Source organism: Macaca fascicularis, chromosome 19, assembly GCF_037993035.2.
Source record: "Macaca fascicularis isolate 582-1 chromosome 19, T2T-MFA8v1.1".
Lineage (NCBI taxonomy): Eukaryota > Metazoa > Chordata > Mammalia > Primates > Cercopithecidae > Macaca > Macaca fascicularis.
In genome coordinates, this window is record NC_088393.1 from 58,971,241 (window position 1) to 58,993,260 (window position 22,020).

The 22,020-nt window shown below is 53.5% G+C and overlaps 1 protein-coding gene across 2 annotated transcripts; it reads right to left on the bottom strand.

Moving 5' to 3' along the window:
* Positions 1 to 1,817: 1,817 nt before the first annotated feature.
* Positions 1,818 to 8,381, bottom strand: KLK14 (kallikrein related peptidase 14). Of its 2 annotated transcripts, XM_045379834.3 has the most exons (7): positions 8,216 to 8,381; positions 8,069 to 8,130; positions 7,047 to 7,218; positions 4,576 to 4,829; positions 4,125 to 4,261; positions 3,303 to 3,466; positions 1,818 to 1,992 (listed from the first exon to the last, which is right to left on the bottom strand). In XM_045379834.3, exons 1-6 carry the CDS (start codon positions 8,239 to 8,241, stop codon positions 3,314 to 3,316), a joined length of 804 nt encoding a protein of 267 aa, XP_045235769.2. In that variant the 5' UTR covers positions 8,242 to 8,381; the 3' UTR covers positions 1,818 to 1,992; positions 3,303 to 3,313. The 2 variants fall into 2 exon arrangements, with proteins under 2 accessions (XP_045235769.2, XP_005590132.3); XM_005590075.5 differs by lacking the exons at positions 8,069 to 8,130; positions 8,216 to 8,381 and having other exon boundaries at positions 7,047 to 7,693.
* Between the last annotated feature and the right edge of the window lie 13,639 nt (positions 8,382 to 22,020).

Genomic DNA, 22,020 nt, shown 5'->3' on the forward strand with positions numbered 1-22,020 from the left:
TCAATTATATGTGAAATCTAAAAAACTCAAACTCTTAGAAGAAGAGAGTAGAATGGTGGTTACCAGAAGCTGGGGGAAGGGGTGGGAGGATGAGGAAAAAGGAGGCAGCCTCTACTTCCCAGCAATCTTTCGTGCCATGTCCCAAACCTGCCACCTTCGGGTTCCCCAATACTGTGCTGTCTCCATAGAACATAAGGTGAGTACAACATTCTATTTTATCTGTACTCTGTAGTATCCAAGCACAGAACTTTGAGAAGACAGACACTAAGATCATTAGGTCATTCCCAGGCAGACCCATCCAAGGGTGCCTGGTAAAGGTTTAGCAATGACTGTCCAGCAAAGCCCTATCTCTAGTGTTTTTCAATTTCAGTGCAGTAAATACTCCTACTTTGGCTATTGTCAAGCTACTGGTGCATACAGAGTTGGGGAGCTGGAAAGAGATGTACAGAAGCTCATCATTACAGACGTATACAAGAGACATACCTCACTCCCAAGCATAGGTATTCATTGAAATAATTAGCAACAGTTGAGTTTTGAGTATTTACTGACAATTTTTTCAATCAATTATGTAATTATAAGCTTATGTAATTTAATTTTTAATAATGGCTGCATTTAGCAACCAGCTCTCGAAATTCCTGAAAATTTGCCGGTAGACTCCTGCGAGCATGTATGAGCTGGTCCTGGCACACATTGGGCCTGCCGCCCAGCCCACGTTTATTGACCTCGTTACTCACAGGGACTCTGCTTTATTTTAAAATTATGTTTACGGCTTCTTGTCTGTCATCTCCTGCTAGAATATAAGCTCTGTGAGGGCAGGGATTCTGACTGGCTTGCTCACAGCGCTTCCTCCAGCACCCAGAACAATACCAGGTGCATAGCAGATGCCCAATAAATAGACCAATGCCTGGCGCGTAGTAGGTACTCAATAGCTGTTGATGAGTGAAAGTAAGAAAGAGAATGAGATTCCTAACACAATGGTTTCATGTAAATTAGAAACAACACCGTGACACTGCGTTGTTTTCCAAGGATGCAGGGCATTCAAAGTCATCTGTGTCGGTGCCTGTGGGAAGGGAGGGGAGCACAGCCAGAGATGAAGAGTGGAAATAAATTAATAAAACGAGAGAAAGGCTTTGCCTGGACAGGAACTGAAGCCTGTGATTAACTCAACTCTCCTCACCTGAGATCTGATTAGGAAAAAGAGGACATCTTCATTTGCATAGAATTTTCCAGGAAACAAGGCAGTTAGTTCTCTGCCCTGGACCACAGGGGCTCCAGGGAGGAGGCTGGTAGAAGGCAGTCGTGCTCAAGGTCACTCTGCAGGGCTGAGGTGTTACCGTCTAGAAACCTGATACAGTGGGGTGGACGGGGGATTCCCGAGGAAAACCACGCAAAGAGGGAGGCAGCCACTTGTCAGTACACAGCTCCCGGCTGGGCATGGTGAGGCCACTGTGTACCTGTTTCTTGAAGTAATTAAATGAATGGATGAGGCTGGGCGCGACAGCTCACACCTGCAATCCCGGCACTTTGGGAAACTGAGGGAGGTGGATCGCTTGAGGCCAGGTGTTCGAGACCAACCTGAGCAACACAGGGAAACCTCGTCTCTACAAAAAATTTGAAAAGTATCCAGGCATGGTGACAGGCACCTGTGGTCCCAGCTACCCGGCAGGCTGAGGTAAGAGGATCACTGGAGCCCAGGAGGTTGAGGTTGCAGTGAGCCATGATTGTGTCACGGCACTCCAGCCGGAGACTGAGCAAGACCTTGTCTCAAAATATAAAAAATAAATAAATGGATGAATGAATACAACTTAGGATGATTCCATTTTTATTGTCATTATTTATTCGGTTTTTAGAGACACTAAGCGTGTTAAAAATTGTCTTCTTTGGAATGCAATGCCGGTTTAAGGTGTCTGTGCTCCTGCCCTCTGTTCCTCTGTGATGGCGACACAGCAAGGGTGGGGGCGTGGTGGGGAGAAAACGCTTGAAGCAACTGATCTGGGAAAGGAGAGATCAGAGCCGGAGTAAAGATCAGGTTGCTGGGGACTGGGGCTCCTGGGTCTGAGGGAGGAGGGGCTGGGCCTGGACTCCTGGGTCTGAGGGAGGAGGGGCTGGGTCTGGACTCCTGGGTCTGAGGGAGGAGGGGCTGGGGTCTGGACTCCTGGGTCTAAGGGAGGAGGGGCTGGGCCTGGACTCCTGGGTCTGAGGGAGGAGGGGCTGGGACCTGTCCTCCTGGGTCTGAGGGAGGAGGGGCTGGGCCTGGACTCCTGGGTCTGAGGGAGGAGGGGCTGGGACCTGTCCTCCTGGGTCTGAGGGAGGAGGGGCTGGGCCTGGACTCCTGGGTCTGAGGGAGGAGGAGCTGGGTCTGGACTCCTGGGTCTGAGGGAGGAGGGGCTGGGGTCTGGACTCCTGGGTCTAAGGGAGGAGGGGCTGGGCCTGGACTCCTGGGTCTGAGGGAGGAGGGGCTGGGGCCTGGGCTCCGGGGTCTGAGGGAGGAGGGGCTGGGGGCCTGGGCTCCGGGGTCTGAGGGAGGAGGGGCTGGGCCTGGACTCCTGGGTCTGAGGGAGGAGGGGCTGCAGCCTGGACTCCTGGGTCTGAGAGAGGAGGGACTGGGGCCTGGACTCCTGGGTCTGAGGGAGGAGGGGCTGGGCCTGGACTCCTGGGTCTGAGGGAGGAGGAGCGGGGGACTGGGGCTCCTGGGACTGAGGGAGGAGGGGCTGGGGCCTGGACTCCTGGGTCTGAGGGAGGAGGAGCGGGGGACTGGGGCTCCTGGGACTGAGGGAGGAGGGGCTGGGGCCTGGACTCCTGGGTCTGAGGGAGGAGGGACTGGGGCCTGGACTCCTGGGTCTGAGGGAGGAGGGGCTGGGCCTGGACTCCTGGGTCTGAGGGAGGAGGGGCTGGGCCTGGACTCCTGGGTCTGAGGGAGGAGGGGCTGGGCCTGGACTCCTGGGTCTGAGGGAGGAGGGGCTGGGACCTGTCCTCCTGGGTCTGAGGGAGGAGGAGCGGGGGACTGGGGCTCCTGGGACTGAGGGAGGAGGGGCTGGGGCCTGGACTCCTGGGTCTGAGGGAGGAGGGGCTGGGCCTGGGCTCCTGGGTCTGAGGGAGGAGCGGCTGGGGTCAGGACTCCTGGGTCTGAGGGAGGAGGGGCTGGGGCCTGGACTCCTGGGTCTGAGGGAGGAGGGGCTGGGCCTGGGCTCCTGGGTCTGAGGGAGGAGCGGCTGGGGTCAGGACTCCTGGGTCTGAGGGAGGAGGGGCTGGGGCCTGAGTGCAGAGAGGAGGGCCTGGGCAGCTGACGAAGTCCATCCCACCGTGAAGACCATCATTTGTGCCGCATCGTTTCCTCAATCCAGCTTCGGTACTTGCACAGGTTGGTATAGACACCAGGGTAGCCAGGCAGGGCGCAGCGCTCCATTCCCCAAGACACAAGGCCCTGGAGCTGTCCTCTGCACACCAGGGGTCCCCCAGAGTCACCCTGAGGGGGAGGAACAGAGATAGAGACACCGATGGACAGGTGGCTAGAGCCATGGCACAGAGAACCCAAGAAGCAGAGATAGTCAGGGAGACAGGAAGAGGCTCTGGGGTGGACAGTTAGGGACACAGTCCTGCCCCAGCTCTGAGGTCTCAGTCCCAGAGGTCAGGGCACTTCCGTCCCCCTCCACTGGGTCTGGCTCTGTCTCTGTGTGCACCTGCCTGTCCCTTGAGTCTCACCGGGCCCCTCTCCGTTCGCTCCATCTGTAGAACACTTGTGTGTCTCTCTTTTTCTATTTCCCCGTCTCTGCCTCTCTCAAGGATGCATTCAGATTTCTAGAAGCCTCAGCACAGCCTTTCCCAGACCCATATGAGCAGATGCCACTCTGCGATCTTTCCCCAACCTGCCTCATCCTACTCCACCAACTACCCTAAGAGGGTTATCCCCACCTGACAGATGAGGAAACTGAGGCATGAATGCTTTGAGTCCATTACCCAGGGGGTACAGGGCTAGGAAGCAGGGTAGCCTGGCTATCGGAATCTCTCCATCCCTGCAGCTCACTCTCTTTTGAAGACCTCTGCAGAATTCCATGCTCCTGACATCGTCTGCCTAAATCCCAGTCCCACATAATCCCTCCCCCAGCTCCCATCCTGAGCCTTACCTGACAAGAGTCCTTCCCGCCCTGGGGAACTCCTGCACAGACCATGCCAGGCGTGATGGCTTTAGAATAGGCCTTCTGGCACACCTCATCCGGTGAGATGTTGATGTTCACACATTGCAGAGAGGCGGGGTACCTGGCTGGGGGAGCACTGCAGGATTATGACTGGGTCTATCCTCCCATAAGACCCCAGTGTCCGGGCCCCCAGCCCCTCCTCCCTCAGACCCAGGAGTCCAGGCCCAGCCCCTCCTTCCTCAGACCCAGGAGTCCAGATCCCAGCCCCTCCTCCCTCAGACCCAGGAGTCCAGGTCCAGCCCCTCCTCCCTCAGACCCAGGAGCCCAGGCCCCCAGCCCCTCCTCCCTCAGACCCAGGAGTCCAGATCCCAGCCCCTCCTCCCTCAGACCCAGGAGTCCAGGCCCAGCCCCCTGCTTTCCAAGACGCAGGAGTCCTCACCGATGGGGCTGGATATAGTTCCCCAGCCTGACACTCGGCAGGAGGTCCCGGGGCTGGCACAGGCCTGGGCGACCTCAATGGGCCTGACTGCCCTCCCGATCCGCGCGGGCTGCTGGAGCCGCAGCAGCATGAGGTCGTTTTCGTGGGTCCGGGAGTTGTAGTTGGGGTGCGTCACCTGGCGAACCACGCGCAGCACCTGCTGGGTGGCCTCCCACCTCCTCAGGTTGTGTTTACCCAGGGCGACCTGAAGGATCCTGGCCACGACCCCCAAGAGAAGTGCTGCTCAGTGTCTGAGCCGGAGACCCCTCCCCACCCTCCGGCCCGATTCCCTGGCCAGGTGATGAGTCTTCCCTGAGGTCTAGCCTGCTTCTCACTAACGGCAGGCCGAGCATTCTTGGCCTCCTGTGCCCTTCCCCATGACCAGGGCATTCTCTCGGCCCAGCCCCAGCTGCCTCTCCTTCTGCTCTTGGGCTGAGCTCCAGCTCCTGGCTTGGGAAGAAGGTGATGATTGGGAGAGCTTGGCTCCGTTCCAGGGTCTGTGCTGGGCTCTGTGCTTTGAGTTGTAAGTGAAACTGCATTATGACTCTAGGCTGTAAATCAGAACTGATATTCTGGAGTAGGCTCCATTCCGTTTCTAGTCTGGGCTCTGGGTTCTAGACATCTTAGACTTTTGACTCTATGCTAAGATCAGGATTCTAGATCTAACCTGGATTATGACTTGATTTTTTTTTTTTTTTTTTTTTTTTGATGGAGTCTCGCTCTGTCATCTAGCCTGGAGTACAGTGGCACGATCTCAGCTTACTGCGACCTCCAGCTCCTGGTTCAAGTGATTCTCCCGCCTCAGCCACCTCAGCCTCCCGAGTAGCTGGAACTACAGGTGCCCACCACCACACCCAGCTAATTTTTGTATTTTTTAGTAGAGACGGGGTTTCACCCATATTGGCCAGACTGGTCTTGAATTCCCAACCTCAACTGATCCGCCCCCCTCGGCCTCCCAAGTAAAGGAATTACAGGCATGAGCCACCGTGCCCGGCTGTGACTTAATTCCTAGAGTCTGATGTTGGGTTTCTGTTTTGGGATAGGCTGAGGGTTTTATTTTGAGCAATGGATTAAGACCTGGGCTATGGGTTCTGGACACATTGATAGCTCCGATTTCTGGATAGTGCTCTGGGTTCCTTATTAAACTCTGGTTTATGAGCCGTTCTTAGACAACAGTATGAGCTCTGTGCGCCAGCTGGGGTCAGGGCTCTCAACACTGGTCTGAGCTCTTGATTCTACAGGTCTGTTTCATATTGGATTATAGGGCTCTTGGTTCTGGACTCTGATCTGAGCCCTTGACCTCAGGTTGGGCTCTGGGTTCTAGTTGGAGCTCCAGGTTATGGCCTGGATCCAAGATTCTAGAGTCTGATTTGCATTCTGGCCTTTATATTCTAGACTCTGGCCTGAGCTTTGATCTCTAGGTTCTAGACTGACCTTCTGTTTATGGCATAGACATGGCTTATAGGTATTTTGACTTCTTGGCTGGGGTCTGGGTTGTAAGTTCAGATCTAGAATTTAGGAGGGGTCTAGGTTTTATATGGGGCTTCCGATTAGGATCTCCATTCTGGGATTTGTTTATTTATGTATTTATTTATTTATTGAGATGGAGTTTCACTCTTGTTGCTAAGGATGGAGTGCAATGGCGCGATCTCGGCTCACTGCAACCTCCGCCTCCTGGGTTCAAGTGATTATCCTGCCTCAGCCTCCCGAGTAGCTGAGATCACAGGCATGCACCATCACACCTGGCTAATTTTGCATTTTTAGTAGAGACAGGGCTTCTCCACGTTGGTCAGGCTGGTCTCGAACTCCCGACCTCAGGTGATCTGCCTGCCTCGGCCTCCCAAAGTGCTAGGATTACAGGCATGCACTGCGCCACGCACATTCTGGGCTTTAAACACTGGATTGAAGTCTGTATTCTAGGCTGCTCATAGCGGAGCTATAGACTGGACTCTGAACGAAACCTTGGATGTGGAACAGCCTCCAGATTTTGCCTCTATTCTTAGAGTTGTATGTTCCAGCTGTGAGCAGGGTTTCAGTTCTGGATTTATGGCTAGACTGTAGGTCCTGAACTGGGCTCTGAGTTCTACGTAGTCTCCTTAGTTTCTGAATGTAGACGGGGTCCTGAATTCAGCCACCAATCTGGTTTGGGCTAAGCTTGGTCTTGATGTAATGCGTGGCCTCTGGATGAATCACTGGATTAGATGTTTGGTTCTCAGCAGGCCCACGGGTTCCAAGCTGCCCATCTGCTTTCAGAACCTACGCTGAGTCCACATCCCGAGCTGTGGTTTTGGTTCCAGGCTCTTCTCTAGACCTCAAACCAGGAGCCAGCCACTACATTGGGTTCTACACAGAGATCCAGGTTCTCAGCTCAGTTCTAGGGCTTCAGACTCTAGAATTCGCTGGACACAGGGACAGGGGAGGGGGTCACTTACGGGCGGCCGCAGTGAGCAGCGGTGATGACCCACTGGTCTGAAAGCAGGGCACCTCCGCAGAGGAAGCGCCGCCCGGGACCCGCCAGCAGGGCCGCCTGCCACGGCTGGGAGCTCCGGGTGCATGTATAGCCACCAATTATCTTGTTCTCATCCTCTTGGCTCCGTGTCATGTCTAGGAGTGGACAGGATTGGGTGGGGAAAGTAGATGAGCAAACACTCTCCACTTCGCAAGTTTGTAGGATTCCAGAACTGACAAATCCCCTTCCTTTTGGTCTAACCCCTAAACCGCCCACTTCTATCCATCCCACCCAGGGTGAGACATGTCCCATATTGACCCCGTTATTGCCCCAACACAGAGAGTTTTCTGACTCACCTCCCAAGTCACCTCCGTAGCATCTCTTATTTTGTGCCATGGCCACCTTATCCAGGACCTTGCTACATCTACGACCCTCAGCTCTACGCTCCCATAATTTCTGTGATCACTTCTCGAAATATGCCACATTTCCCCCCAGTGAGTCCTTCCCCAACACATTCCAGGACCTCCCTGTCTCTTCCCCAAAGTTCCCACTCAGTGGGACCCCAAGGATCCACCATCTCTTGCCCTACACTTGCCCCCAGCCACCTCGCACACCCCACAGCACGATCCCGCCACCCCATCGTCCTTCTCCACCTTCCCTCTGACAACAAAACATCTTTCCCACGTTTTCTTTCCTAGCACAGTCAGGTAGAACCCTGTGATCTTTCTGTTATGACCCACTCAGGACCTAATAGTTCTCTACGATTCCTTATTTATTTTGCACCAGATCTTATAAACACCTCTCTCCCCAGTCCCGCCATTTCCCAGCACCTCCACAACTAGGAATTTAGGCCTCCAGCACGCTACCCCGCCATGATCCCCAGACCACTCCCGGTTCTTTCTTACGAGGTCACCATGAGCATCCAGGGGCCCCAAGGACCCATTCCCCATCTCTTCTCAGGGTCTCCAGGGGAGCCCCTTGTGTCATACCCAACCCTTCTCTTACCTATAGCCAGGACTTGAAGTGCTGTCAGCAGGAGGAACATTTTAGGGGCTGAGGGCCAGGTTCTGTCAAATGCAGAGAGAAAGTGAGAGAGAAGGAACCTTCGACAGAACCAGGGGCTGAGAGGCAGAGACAGCGAGGGCCACTTACCCAGAGCCCAAGACCCTCAGCGACATGAAGACAGAGCAGAGAGGTAGGGACCAGAGACCAGGAGGGCGGGGCCTGCAGGCTCTGCGGGCGACAGGCCGGAGGATGAGGAGCAGGGCGCAGGTCCCTCCTTGATGTCTTGGTGAAGGAAGGAGGGGAGGTGTCTCTCTTCCTAGTCACGCTGGCAAAGCCTTTTATCCCTGGTCAGGACAGCTGGCCCTGCCCCCACCTCCTGCTGCCCTGCTTCTGATATTTTTTTTTTTTTATTGCCTGGTTCCCATTCCAGAACTCCCTGATCCCATCCCCTCCCTCCCCTCTCTGGCCAAAAAAGCAGCCACAATTGTTCATGAGAACCCGCCCCCGGAAGATGCTATAATCTAGAAGGAATCCTGGGAGGGGACCCCAGGGCAGGGTGGGCACGGGAGGGTTCTCAGTTGCTGGAGGTGGTGCATCTGGTGGTGGAGTCAGGAAACCAGGGTGGGGAGCCTCAGAGGAAAGGGCAAGAAGGGGCTGAGAGAGGGAGGAAGAGAGGCACTGAGAGAGGGAGTCACAGTAGGGGGGAGAGAGAGAGAGAGAGATAGAGAGACAGAAAGAGATGGAGAGACAGAGAGACAGAGAGAGACACAGAGAGTGAGACAGAGAGACAGAGAGCCAGACAGAGACACACACAGAGAGAGACGGAGAGAGACAGGGAGAGATGGAGAGAGAGACAGAGACAGAGAGACAGACAGAGAGAGACAAAGACAGAGAGACAGAGACAGAGAGACAGAGATGGAGAGACAGAGAGAGATGGAAAGACAGAGACAGACAGAGAGATACATAGACACGCACACACACACAGAGACAGAGAGTGAGAGAGAGGGAGAGGGAGGGGGAGAGAGAGAGAGGCTGGGAAAATGAATGAGAAGATACGACAGTGGAGAGAGAGGGGTCCAGGAATGCGAGCACAGAGGGAGATGTGCTCATGAGAGAAGGAACTGAGGAGGGAGATGGAGAAAGAGGTGGAAGCTGGCTGTGACAGGGAACAGGAAAGGCAGATGGTGGGAAAAAAAGACAGAGGAAGAGGGAGACACAGAGGTGCAGAGAGAGACGGGTGTGGAGAAGTGGAGAGAGAAAAGCCAAAGACGGAGGCAAGAAGGTGGAGACAGAATGCAAACAGACACACAGAAAGAGAAAACAGTGGACAGAGGGGAGAGAGGCTGAGACGCCCCCACCATGAGGCGCTCACCACAAACACACAGAACAACAGTGATGATGATGATGAAGGCAGTGTGGGCATGAGACGTGGAAGAGACGGGACATGGTGGGAGAAAGAGGACAGGACAGGCAGGCTGATGGCAGAGGGGAGACAGGAAGGATGGGCACCTACAGGGGATGGGGACAATAACAGAGGAGACAGAGGCAGAGATGAGAGATGGCAGCGCCAGGGAGAGAGGGAGAGGCGGGGTGGGATGGAAGACAGGCAGGAGGTGGGTGGGAGATACCTGGACCTGGAGCAGAGCTGCCCACCTTGCTTTCTCACTTTCGACTCCTAAGAGATGGGGGAGCAGAGGCCCCAGCAGGGAGCAGGAAGGTTGGCGCCAGAACTGCCGTTCCCCAACTTGGGATCTGCAGAGGGGTGGGGAAGAGCTAGGTACAGAGACAAAGTGAGAGCTGGAGATGCGAAGAGAGAGTGACAGAGACCCAGAGAGGGGGACAGAGACCCAGAGAGGGGGACAGAGACCCAGAAAGAGAAGGGGACAGAGATTCAGACACAGAAGGACAGAGTCTTAAGAGATGGGGTCGGAAATTCAAAATGGTAGAGGTTAGAGAACAGGAGAGAGAGAGTGAATGAGGTGGGGAAGGAATCTGGCCAGCCTGCAGAGGGGTTCTGGAGTTGGGGGGGTTCCATCCTCATTTGGGGGAGGGCCTACCCTCCTCAGCCCCTCCCCCAGCCCCTTACATTCCCCAATGCTTGTGTCTGTCTGTGGGCCTGGGCAGCCCCATACCTGGACCACGTGGTGACTCAGGAGGCTGCCTGCCTCCCTCGGCTACCCCAACTGTTACCCCGGCCTCAGCCTGACTCAGCCTCCCTCTACCTGGACACCCACCTAGGTGGGCGCTTTGAGCTGGTACTTGGCCTGGATCTGTCTCTGCACCTGGGGACGCACTGTCTGTGCACCTGCATCTGGATGCACACGCCCATCTCTCCCCAGGTGCCTTTCTGTGATTCCCGAACTGTTTCTGTTTAACTACGGGCCGTCTTGCTTTGTGTGAGCTGAAGGCCTCGGGGAGCCTTCCCGGCCTCCTCTGCCATGGTTCAGGCTCTGCGTCAACACAAAAACCCCCTCTTCATGTTTTATTTATTTATTTATTTACTTTTAAAAATTATTTATTTATTTATATATATATTTTTTTGAGACAGAGTCTCGCTCTTTAGCTCAGGCTGGCGTGAAGTGGCTCAATCTCGGCTCACTGCAACCTCTGCCTCCCGGGTTCAAGCGACTCTCCTGCCTCAGCCTCCTGAGTAGCTGGGGCTATAGGCGCCCACCACCACGCCTTGCTCATTTTTTTGTATTTTTAGTTTCGCCAGAGACGGGGTTTCGCCATGTTGGCCAGTCTGGTCCCAAACTCCTGACCTCAAATGACCCACCCTCCCTGGGCTCCCAAAGTGCAAGGATTACAGGCGTGAGCCACCGCGCCCGGCAAGAACCCCCTCTTTTAAGAAAGGATTCTCTTGGGACCCAGGGATGGGGCAGCAGGAGGGAGCCGCTCTGTGGTGACGAATCATCTCTGCGCTGGATGTGGCGGTGATGACACGATTCGACACATGAGATAAAGAGACACAGAAGCCCACGTGTGCACACACACACACGTGTGCAAAGAAACGCGTGTGAAAAATGAACCCGCAGTGTGATCTGCAGTCTCGTTAATAGTTTGGTTTCTGTGCTGATTTCCTGGTTTCCATTCTGGACCTACAGTTACACAAGGTGTCGCCACGGGGGGGAAGGAGGTGAGGGAGATTCCCGACACTGTGTGTGTAGCCTCCTGTGGGTCTGTAATTATCTCAAAGGAAAAAGTTAAAAATAAAACAGAATTTCCTAGTAAACACAAGGTCTCCTTGTTCCTAAAAAGAAACTCTATTTAAGCAGAAGGCCTTGGTCAACCCCCAGGAGCCCGAGAGCGGCTCCTTTATGCCACTCTTTCCCTGGGATCCAAGAGAATCCTTTCTTTAAAGGGTGGGCGGAGGGTGGGCAGGCGCGGTGACTCACGCCTGTAATCGCAGCACTTTGGGAGGCCAAGGCAGGTGGATCACCTGAGGTCAGGAGTTCAAGACCAGCCTGGCCAACATGGTGAAACCCCATCTCTACTAAAAATACAAAAAAAAAAAAAAAAAAATGAGCCAGGCATGGTGGTGGGTGCCTATAGCCCCAGCTACTCAGGAGGCTGAGGCAGGAGAATCGCTTGAACCCGGGAAGCAGAGGCTGCAGTGAGCCAAGACTGAGCCACTTCACTCCAGCCTGGGTGACAGAGTGAGACCCTGTCTCAAAATAAATAAATAAACAAACAAACACACAAACAAATAAATAAAGAGGGGGTTCTTGTGTTTATGCAGAGCCTGAGCCAGGGCACAGAATGCCTGGAAGGCTTCCCAAGGCCTTCAGCTCAAAGGTAGGGACACAGCTGGAGATGTAGCCGATGAGACCCTGTTCACTGCCCGTGGCTCCCAAGGACCCGCCGCCCCCAGCCCGGCCCTCAATGCCCGTCGTGCCGTGGCCGGGTTGCTGGGTCCTCTTCCCACCACATTCTAGGTTCCCGGGGTATCTCGCTCCACCACTCCACCACCTGCTTGGCATGGTCTTGTTTGCTGTGCCATGGGCATCGACAAAGATCTGACGAATGAATGAACACCGGGCCTCAGTCGCTGCTCCTGTGTGAACTCACGGTCTGGTGAGACAGGCCAGCGGGGCCACAGGAAACTCCATCTGGTGTCACATGTGCTCCCCCGGAGGAGGCTGAGGGGCTGGATGGAGCCCCAGGTGTGGGAAAGGGTTCCGGGAGGAGCGGCTGTCTTAGCCGGGTTCTGCAGATGAATAGGAGTTTGCCAGGGAGGATGGACAGTGTGAGGAGAGGGTAGCAGGGAGGTGAGTGGTTTCCAGTAGGGATGGTGGGGCAGGAGGATGGTGAGAGAGCTCAGAGCATAGGAGAGAGGAGTGGCCAAGACCAGTAGGGCCCTGGTGCTGCAGGGGTGAGAATTTTACTCCAAGGGTAATGGGGGGTGGTGGCATGACCCTGAGTAGGGGAGAGCAGAATCCTTTGGGATACTCGGGTCTGGAGCTCAGAGTGATGGGGCGTCATGGCACAGATGGCACTGGACACCAGCGGTGTGGAGCCCACCTAGGGAGAGGGTATACGGTGAGAGGACCCCACTGAAGACTCACAGCTACCCCAGGGGTAGGAGCGATTGAAGAGCTAAGAGGGACACCAGGAGGGAGCAGTGTCGGGAAAGTTGAGAGCTTTTATTTCTTTTTAAACAGGGTCTCACTCTGTTGCCCAGGCTGGAGTGCAGTGGTGCAATCACAGCTCACTGCAGCCTTGAACTCCTGGCCTCAAGCAGTCCTCCCACCTCAGCCTCCTGAGTGGCTGGGACTACAGGCATGTGCTACCACAACCAGTTAATTTTTGTATTTTTTTGGTAGAGACGGGGTCTCACGATGTAGCCCAGGTTGGTCTCCAGGGCTCAAGCAATTTGCCTGCCTTGGCCTCCCCAAGTGCTGGGATTACAGGCGTGAGCCAGCGTGCTGTGCCCAGCCAGAGAGCATTTTTTAAATGAGGGAGTGGCGGGGGCGGGGTCAGATGCCTCTGGAAGGAAGACAGGTGATGGGTGATTCTGGAGAGAAAGGTTTTCTGTGGTGTGCTAGGGGTGGAAGCTGGGAGGAGCAGAGGAGACCGCAGGTGCAGACAGCTCTTGGCTGTTAGGGGAGGAGAAGGGAGCTTGACAGTGATGGCTGTTTATGAGAAAGGAAAATCCGGATAGCACTTGGAACAAAAACAATCGGTCACATGTATTCTGTGCTCAGCAAAGCCAGGGACTGTGATGAAACCTTGTTTTTTTTTTTTTTTTTTTTTTTTGAGACGGAGTCTCACTCTGTCACCCAGGCTGGAGTGTAGTGGCGGGATCTCGGCTCACTGCAACCTCTGCCTCCTGGGTTCAAGCAATTCTGCTGCCTCAGCCTCTCAAGTAGCTGGGACTACAGGCGCCCGCCACCGCACCTGGCTAAATTTTGTATTTTTAGTAGAGGCGGGGTTTCACCATGTTGGCCAGGCTGGTCTCAAACTCCTGACCTCAGGTGATCCACCCACCTTGGCCTCCCAGTGTTGGGATTACAGGTGTGAGCCACTGTGCCTGACAGATGAGACCTTTTTAAAAATGTTTAAACTTTAAGAAAATTTCACCATTTTTTAATTGTTGTAAAATAAACATAGCATAGGCCGGGCACAGTGGCTCACGCCTATAATCCTAGCACTTTGGGAAGCCAAAGAGGGCGGACCGCCTGAATTCAGGAGTTTTGAGACCAGCCTGGGCAACATGGTGAATCCCTGTCTCTACTAAAATACAAAAGAAATTAGCTGGGCATGGTGGCGCGCGCCTGTAGTCCCAGCTACTTGGGAGGCTGAGGCAGGCAGTGAGGCGGGATCACACCACTGCACTCCAGCCTGGGCAAGAGAGTGAGGTTCCATATCTACCAAAAAAAAAAAAAAGCGTAAAATCTAGCATTTTAACCATTTTTAGGTACAGTTCAATGGGATTCAGCAGATTCGCATTGCTGTATAGCCATCACTACTCTCTAACTCCCCCAGACATTTTCATTGTCCCCAAATTGTGCACCTACTAAATGATAGCACCCTGCTTCTCCGTCCCCCAGCCCCTGGCAACAATCATTCTACATTCTGTCTTTATGAATTTGACTACTCTAGATCTAGGTACCTGACATAATAGGAATCAGTAGGAATCAGCCTTTTTTTTTTTTTTTTTTTTAAGAGATAAGTGTTACTCTATCACCCAGGCTGGAGTGCAGTGGTGCAGTGGTGCAGTCATAGCTCACTGCAGCCACAACCTCCTGGGCTCAAGTGATCCTCCCACCTCAGCCTCCTGAGTAGCTGGGACTACAGGTGCACACCACCATGCCCAGCTAATTAAAATTTTCTTTTTTGTAGAGATGGGGTCTCCCTATGCTGCCCAGGCTGGTCTTGAACTCCTGGGCTCAAGTGATCCTCCTCCCACCTCAGCCTCTCAAAGTGCTGGGATTACAGGTGTGAGCCACTGCTCCTGGCCAAAAGGAATCATATTATATTTGTCCTCTTGTGACTGGCTTATTTCACTCAACCTAATGTTCTCAACATTCATCCACGTTGTAGCATGTGCCAGGATTTCTTTCCTTTTCTAAGGCTGAATGCTATTCCATTGTGTATAGAGACCAGATTCTGTTTAACCAGCCAAGTTCTTTATCTGGGTTAGTGTTTTCCCTTTGTTTTCCTCCCTCTTTCCCTTCATCCCTCCCTCTTCTCCCATCTGCCTTCCTTTTCTCCCCCACCTCTTTTCAGCAAATATTTATCAAGCACCTACTGTGTACACCCTCATAGTTGTAGAGGATACAGCAATGAGCACAAAAGATACCCCTTCCAAAAAAAATCTTTGCCCTACTGATCTCTATATTCTGGAAGAAAAAGAAAGTAAATAAATACAATATATGACATTACAAGTTATGCGGGTCTATGAAAAGGTGGCACCAAGGGCCTCCCTGCAGTGAAAGGGGTCTGTAGGTTTGGGAACTGCAAGACGGCCAGTAGGGGGCTGAGTGGGTGAGGGGAGAATAAACAATGAAGGCTGTGAGGTCATGGAAAGTCTGGACTCCTCAGGAGAGACACTGTCTTGTCCCCATTTTACAGACAGGGAAACTGAGGCTGAGAGAGGAGGTGGCTTGTCCAGGGTCCCACAGCTGGTAGGTGCAGGAGGCAGCAGAGACTCCAGGACTGTCTGAACCTCCACTCCACGGTCTTAACTCTTCCTCTGTTGTCTCCCAAGGCCACTATCAAGTTCATTTGCACACCGATGTGTGTGTCCAACACGATTTGAACAATTTCATGAGAATTAACTCGCTGACACCTTCCCCTAGCCATGGGAGAGCTCGCGAGTACCTCCGGTATTGTTACTCCCCTCATTGTACAGATGGAGGAAGCCTGGACGGAAATGCTCGGCCACTCGCCAAGGTTACACAACGCTGAATGGGGGCGCCATGATTTGAACCCAGGTGGGGAGCTCTTAATCACCTCACGAAATGTTCAAGAACAAAGGAGTGGATGGTGCAACCAGCGATGTGGTGGGATCAGCCCCAGACATGGGGAAAGAAGCCTCTTCCATTGTTTCAGGAAGGAAGAAGGAAAGGGCAGGTCAGGTGCGGGTAGGGTGTGGGCCCGATGGCAGGAAGTCGAGGCTGGTCTGTCCTGTGGCTTGTTTCTTCCCAGGAGACGTCAGTCGGCTCATCTCAAGGGGCCTTGGTGGGTGGGGCTTGGAAGGCTGAGGGTGGCGGCAAAGGGGCCCAGGTGATGTTGAGGATCATGTTTCAAGGGGCACCTTCTCAGCAGTTGGTGGATTTTTTTTTCCTCCAACTTCCTGGATGTAGACAAAGAGAAGGCGCCTGCAGGACTGGGTGATGGCGGGAGGGATGCTGGGACTGGGGAGCTGAGGGTCGCCAGGGCAGAGGGGACTCTGGGGCTGTTCTTGAACTCCTGGGCTCAAGTGATCCTCCTCCCGCCTCGGCCTCTCAAAGTGCTGGGATTAAAGGTGTGAGCCAGTGCACCCGGCCCAAAGGAATCATATTACAGTTGTCCTCTTATGACCTGCTTATTGCACTCAGCCTAAAGTTCTCAGGGGGTGGAGACAAGGGGGCTTGGTGGGGAGGCTGCCTGAGGAGGGTCAGACGTCTTTAAGGTGGAAGAACAGGTATGGCGCCCACAACCACAGCACAGAGGCACGGGAGGCTGTGGGCTGTGGGATTTTGTGGTTTCAGAGGTGGAGCCCTTCCGGATGGAGATAGAGGTTGGGTGTGACTGTGGGAACAATGGCGGGGGAGGTGGTCTCTGGCCACGTGGAGGTAGTGGGATGCAGAAGCTGGGGGGGTCCTATCTTTGAAAGTTGGGGGGGTCCTCTCTCCTGAAGCTCCCCACTGCGTGTGTCAGCCAGTGCCTGTCCCTCTGTCCACTTATCATAGCAATGGGGCCGGTCACCAAGGGCTTCACATACATCTCACATTTAATCCTCGTGAAAGCCCCGTGGGGCGAGGGACTCTCATTAGTACCATGTTATAGATGAGGAAACTGGGCCTTAGACAAGTAACCTGGGCAAGTGGCACAGCCAGGCCTCAAACCCAGATCATTCGTCTGTTAGACACCATGCCACTCTGTCTGCAGATCCGTTTCCATGTCTGCGAGGGCTGAGAGTTTTGTTTGCCTCGTTCCCTGATGGGTCCCCAGCTCCTAGAACGGCCTGGAGTGAGTGTGCACGCCGTGAATGGTCGTGGGATGAGTGGACAGACCCCTGTCTCTGTGTTCCCTCGGGTCCTGATGGGCTTTTGGTTGGCAACTTTCCTAGTCCCTGCTGTGTGCCATGTCTCCCTTAATTCTCCCACCAGCCCTATGAGACACGATGACACCCATTTTACAGATGACGAAGTGGAGAGAAATGAGGTCAGTTGTCTAAGGTGGCATGGAAGGGCTAGGATTTGAACCCCAGCCAGCCTGACTTGATGCCTTTCTGCTTCTGATCTCATGTGTGTTGTTGATGATCCAAACTTTCTCCGGGTGAATCTCTCAGACGTTTCTGAGCTGGCACTGAAAACTGCTTTGTGCCAGGCAGCCTCTGTGTGCAAAGCTGGAGGCCCCTGAGGCTCGGCCGATGGGCAGTGAACATTCCTGCCCCCCATCCCACCTCTATTACCCCCCATTTATTTCTGTTTAAGCTCCATGGTGTGCCCCAACCTTCCCCCTGTGTCTCCTCTAAGTTAGCATCCTCTCCCCAGGTGCTTGGGTCAAAGACGCCTGGGAGCGTCCTTGATTCCTCCCTCGCTCTCATCTCCCATTTTGGCAGCTCCTGTCACTTAGCTCCAAAGTACACAGTAAAGAATCCGCCCACTTGTCTCCTCTCAGTCACCCTCTTCCAAGTCACCCTTATCTCTCACCTACACAGGTGCAAGAGCATCCAAACTGGTCTCGTTGCTTCCAGCCTCGACCCCCAACCCCTCCCTCCCTCGCCCTGCTAAGTCCATTCTCTACTTGGCAGCAACGTCATCTTAAAACAGTATCATGTTAAAACCTGCTTAAAACCCATCCGTGAGTCCCCACTGCAATTATAATAAAACCCAAATGCCTCCAAGGCACTCTGGCTTCTGTCCATCCTTCCAACCTCATCACCCCATTGTGTACTGTGCCTCTGCTCCCCTTGAACATCTTCCATCTTCTTAACACAGGAGGTGCTTTCCCAACTTAGAGGCTTGGCCTTTGCTGTTCCCTCTGCCTGGGACACGCTTCCCACCACTCTGCCTGTGATATTCCTTCGGATTTCAGCTTAAAGGTCATCTCCTGACCACCTTCTCTAGAGCTGGCATATTCCCTTCCAGTTTCTATCTCAGCTTCTTGTGGGTTTCCTTCCTACACCTTATTTCGATCTGTAATTGCTCTATCCGTTTGCTTCCTTGTTTATTATTATTGCTGGTTTTCTTCCTCTCTATGGTGTTTATCACTGTCGGATGTCTCTCATGTTTTATTTATTTACTTTCTTACTCTTACGTCGTCTCTCTCCCACAGCTTGAGTGCCAACCCTGACAGCACAGGGATTTTCACCGGCTTTACCTGCCCCTATGCCCTGGCACATAGGAGGTGCTCAGTAAACCTTTGTGGAAGGAAGAGACGGCTCTCATTAGAACTGAGGCTTCGCGAGGGCAGGGACCTTGTTTATCTTGTTATTGAATCCCTGGTGCCACGTCTGCTGCCTGGTATGTGGCAGGGGCTCTATGAAAACAGGCTGAAGGAGGAAGATGATCTCAGAGCCTGTTTGGAATCTCTGCTTTTCTCCAGAATCTCTGCACTCAATGTTCCCATCTCCTCAGACCTGACAGTGATCTCCAGTGACTCAGCCCCCGGAGAGCACACAGGTGGAAGATGGGGAAGCCGGTCTTTCCGAGACTGGGCTCCACATCCCTGCAGCAGGGAGAACGCTTCGGACCCGATGGGATGAGACGCTGGTGCTTCGCTCCACTGCCACCTTCAGCTGTGTTTATGTAGGGGCTGTGTTTGCCGAGAACACAGGCCACAGCAAAAGTCCCTTTGTCCCCATGAAGACTGGGGCCTCCTGTTTAGCTAAAGGACCGTCTGTGTTCACTTGGGCCTCCAGCCTCAGCAGCTCCCTGCCCCTGCCCTCCATATTTACTAAACCTTCCTCCTTCAGCAAAAGAATCTCCCGGGTTTACCATGGCCACTGGCATACGTGGCGAACATCTTTTTGTTGTTGTTGTTTTTGTTCAGCCTGCTTGGGAGAAACGTCTCTTGGATTTACACTGCCTTTGAGTACACGTAACTCTCCGCATTCAGTAGGGTTCCCAGCTCTTGGTGAGGACTTCTTAAATAGCCCTCACATCCGTTCTCACCATCCTGACACCCTTGCCACTGTCCCAGTTTTGGCTACCAAATCCATTCCCAGACCTTTGTCCCAGCCCTCTCCCTGACCTCCTGGCTCAGAATCTTCCCTACTCCAGTCCTTCCTGGACATGGCCCCAGAGGGATCTTTCTGACACCCAGAGCCGGCCCTGTCTGCTCTAACCCTCCCCAGGGCCCCATCCCGGCCAGAAGAATTCCAGTGCTTTATGGAGGGCTGGCCACCCCCTCCACCACCCTGCACGAGGAGGAGCGGCAAAGCCTCGCAGGGACTCGGGGCTCCCATGCCTGCAGGCCTCTGTGCCTGCCGTTCTCTCTGCCTTGCACGTTTGTCCCCATCTCGCCTTTCCTGTGCTCATTCTTACTCATCTCCAGCTCCCGGTTTAAACATTACCTCTTTCAGGAAGCATTCCATGACGCACCACGCTGAGTTAGAAGCCCCACCTTGGGCCTCCCCTGTGTTCCTCCTAAGCCCCACCGTGGCACGTATCCCTCTGGGTCTTGACTTGCCAGTGTCCCTGCCCGCCTCTGCTGCCAGACAGGGAGCCCATTGAGGGCAGGGACCAGGGCTGACTCAGCTGCATTGCCCCACCGCCCTGCGCAGGGCCCGCCAGCTCCAAGGAGGTGTCAGGAAATGTTTGCTGTGTGAATAAAGGGGTGATCAGTATCCCTCCTTTGCCCAAATATCCTCCATGGCTTCTGCATTGCTCAGAACCAAAGGCCAGGCCAAAGTCGCCTCTCCCTCTCACCTCTCTCCTCCACCTGCCCCCTCTGCTTTTTCCCTCAATCTCAGAGTTTGCACTTGCTGTTTCCTGCCAGGAGCACTTTCCCCCGAGACCCCCCACCCCCGTGCTCTCTGCCTCACCCTACACCTTTCCCTGAATATCTCCTCCTTGGAGCCTCCCCTGTCCCTCCTACTTAAATAGAAGTCATTATCACCATCTAACATACTACATATTTGACTTATTTTTCTGAGTGTTTTTTGGTCTCTCCCTTCAGGGCATGATTTTGGTCTGTTCACTGCTGTCACAAATCACATGCTCAAAAAGTATTTGTTGAGTGGATGACACAGGGGTCTTGAGGTCAAGGAGTGTCCGGTGTTTATACGGGGCCTTAAATCTCTGCCAACCTGTCTCTCACCCTTGAGGACTGGCTCAGAGACCAACGGACAGGTGGCCGGAGACACCTGAGCTCCCAGTCTGGGCAGGGGAAGGGGAGACCTGGCTTTGCTGTCAATGACCACCGGCTGCACAGGTGAGGTCACAGCGACCTCTTGTGGCCAGAGACGAAAAGAACACCTTCCCCCAGCATTTTTATTTTCATTTATCTATTTATTTATCTATTTATTTATTTATTTAGAGACGGAGTCTTGCTGTCGCCCAGGCTGGAGTGCAGTGGCGCCATCTCGGCTCACTGCAAGCTCCACCTCCCGGGTTCACGCCATTCTCCTCCCTCAGCCTCCGGAGTAGCTGAGACTACAGGCGCCCACCACCACACCGGCTAATTTTTTGTATTTTTAGTAAAGACGGGGTTTCAGCATGTTAGCCAGGATGGTCTCAATCTCCTGACCTTATGATTCTCCCGCCTGGGGCTCCCAAAGTGCTGGGATTACAGGAGTGAGCCACTGAGCCTGACTATTTTTATTTTGTTTTGTTTTGTTTTATTTTTTGAGACGGAGCCTGGCTCTGTCGCCCAGGCTGGAGTGCAGTGGCCAGATCTCCAGATCATGGTTCACTGCAACCTCCGCCTCCAGGGCTCAAGCCTCAGCCTCCTGGGTGACTGGGATTACAGGCATCCGCCAGCCCGCCTGGCTAATTTTTTGTATTTTTTTGTATTTTTAGTAAAGGCAGGGTTCCACCTCGAACTCCTGACCTCAAGTGATCTGCCTGCTTCAGCTCCCAAAGTGCTGGGATTTCAGGTGTTAGCCACCGCATCCAGTACCCCAGCTCTTCAGAGTAACCCATAAGCAAGGCTGCAAGCCCAGGCTAAGAGGGATGGCAAGCACTCACTAAATGCCAGGCGCTCTTCTAAGCACTGGTATGTATTCATTAACAATAACCACAGGGCAGAAGTACCATTCCTCCCCACACTGTAGAGCCGAGGAACCTGCTCAAGGTCACACAGTTCGCCCGGCAGAGCTTGACTCTGAACTCAGGCAGTCTGGGTCCAAGAAGCACATTGCAAACCTGCGCAGTCCAGTGGGGCGCCCACGAGTCCCATGTGGCGGCTGAACTGTGGGGAGTCTGGATTGAGATGGGTTGGAAGTGTAATATACAAACTGAATTTCGAACACTCTATATGAAAAAACATGTATAAAACATCTCGCGGCTGGGCATGGTGGCTCAAGCCTGTAATCCCAGCACTTTGGGAGGCCGAGGCGGGTGGATCACAAGGTCAGGAGATGGAGACCATCCTGGCTAACACGGTGAAACCCCGTCTCTACTAAAAATACAAAAAATTAACCGGGTGTGGTGGCGGACGCCTATAGTCCCAGCTGCTCAGGAGGCTGAGGGAGGAGAACGGCGTGAACTCGGGAGGCGGAGCTTGCCGAGATTACACGAAGATTAGGCCACTGCACTCCAGCCTGGGCGACAGAGCCAGACTCCATCTCAAACAAAACAAAACAAAACAAAACAAAACTCACTTAAGTTTTAACATACTGATTATATATTAAAATTATAATTTTTGTATAAGTGGGTCAAATAAATTTATTTAAATGTCACTTGTGTCCCTTCTCTAAAAATACGGCTATGAGAAGATTTTAAATTATACATACGGTTTGCATTTTCAATTGGAGAGTGCCTTAAACCACAAAAGAAATCTAACCCACTGCCCAACCCCCCATGCAGGGGGAGAAGCTCCGACGAACAGAAGGGAAGCGGTCCCTTGGCCAAAGCCACATGGTAAATCCCTGGCACATCAGCAATAGGAACCTAGGTCCCCTGGCTTCCAGCAGGCAGCCCAGCCAAAGTGTCCAGAGCCCCAGCTCCTTTGCTGATTTGCTGCAGTGTGGCCCCGGGCAACTTACTTCACCTCTCTGGGTTGTAAGTTCATCCTTCATAAAATTGGTGCTGAAGGAACCAACCCAAATGCCCATCAATCAATGAGTGGATAAAGAA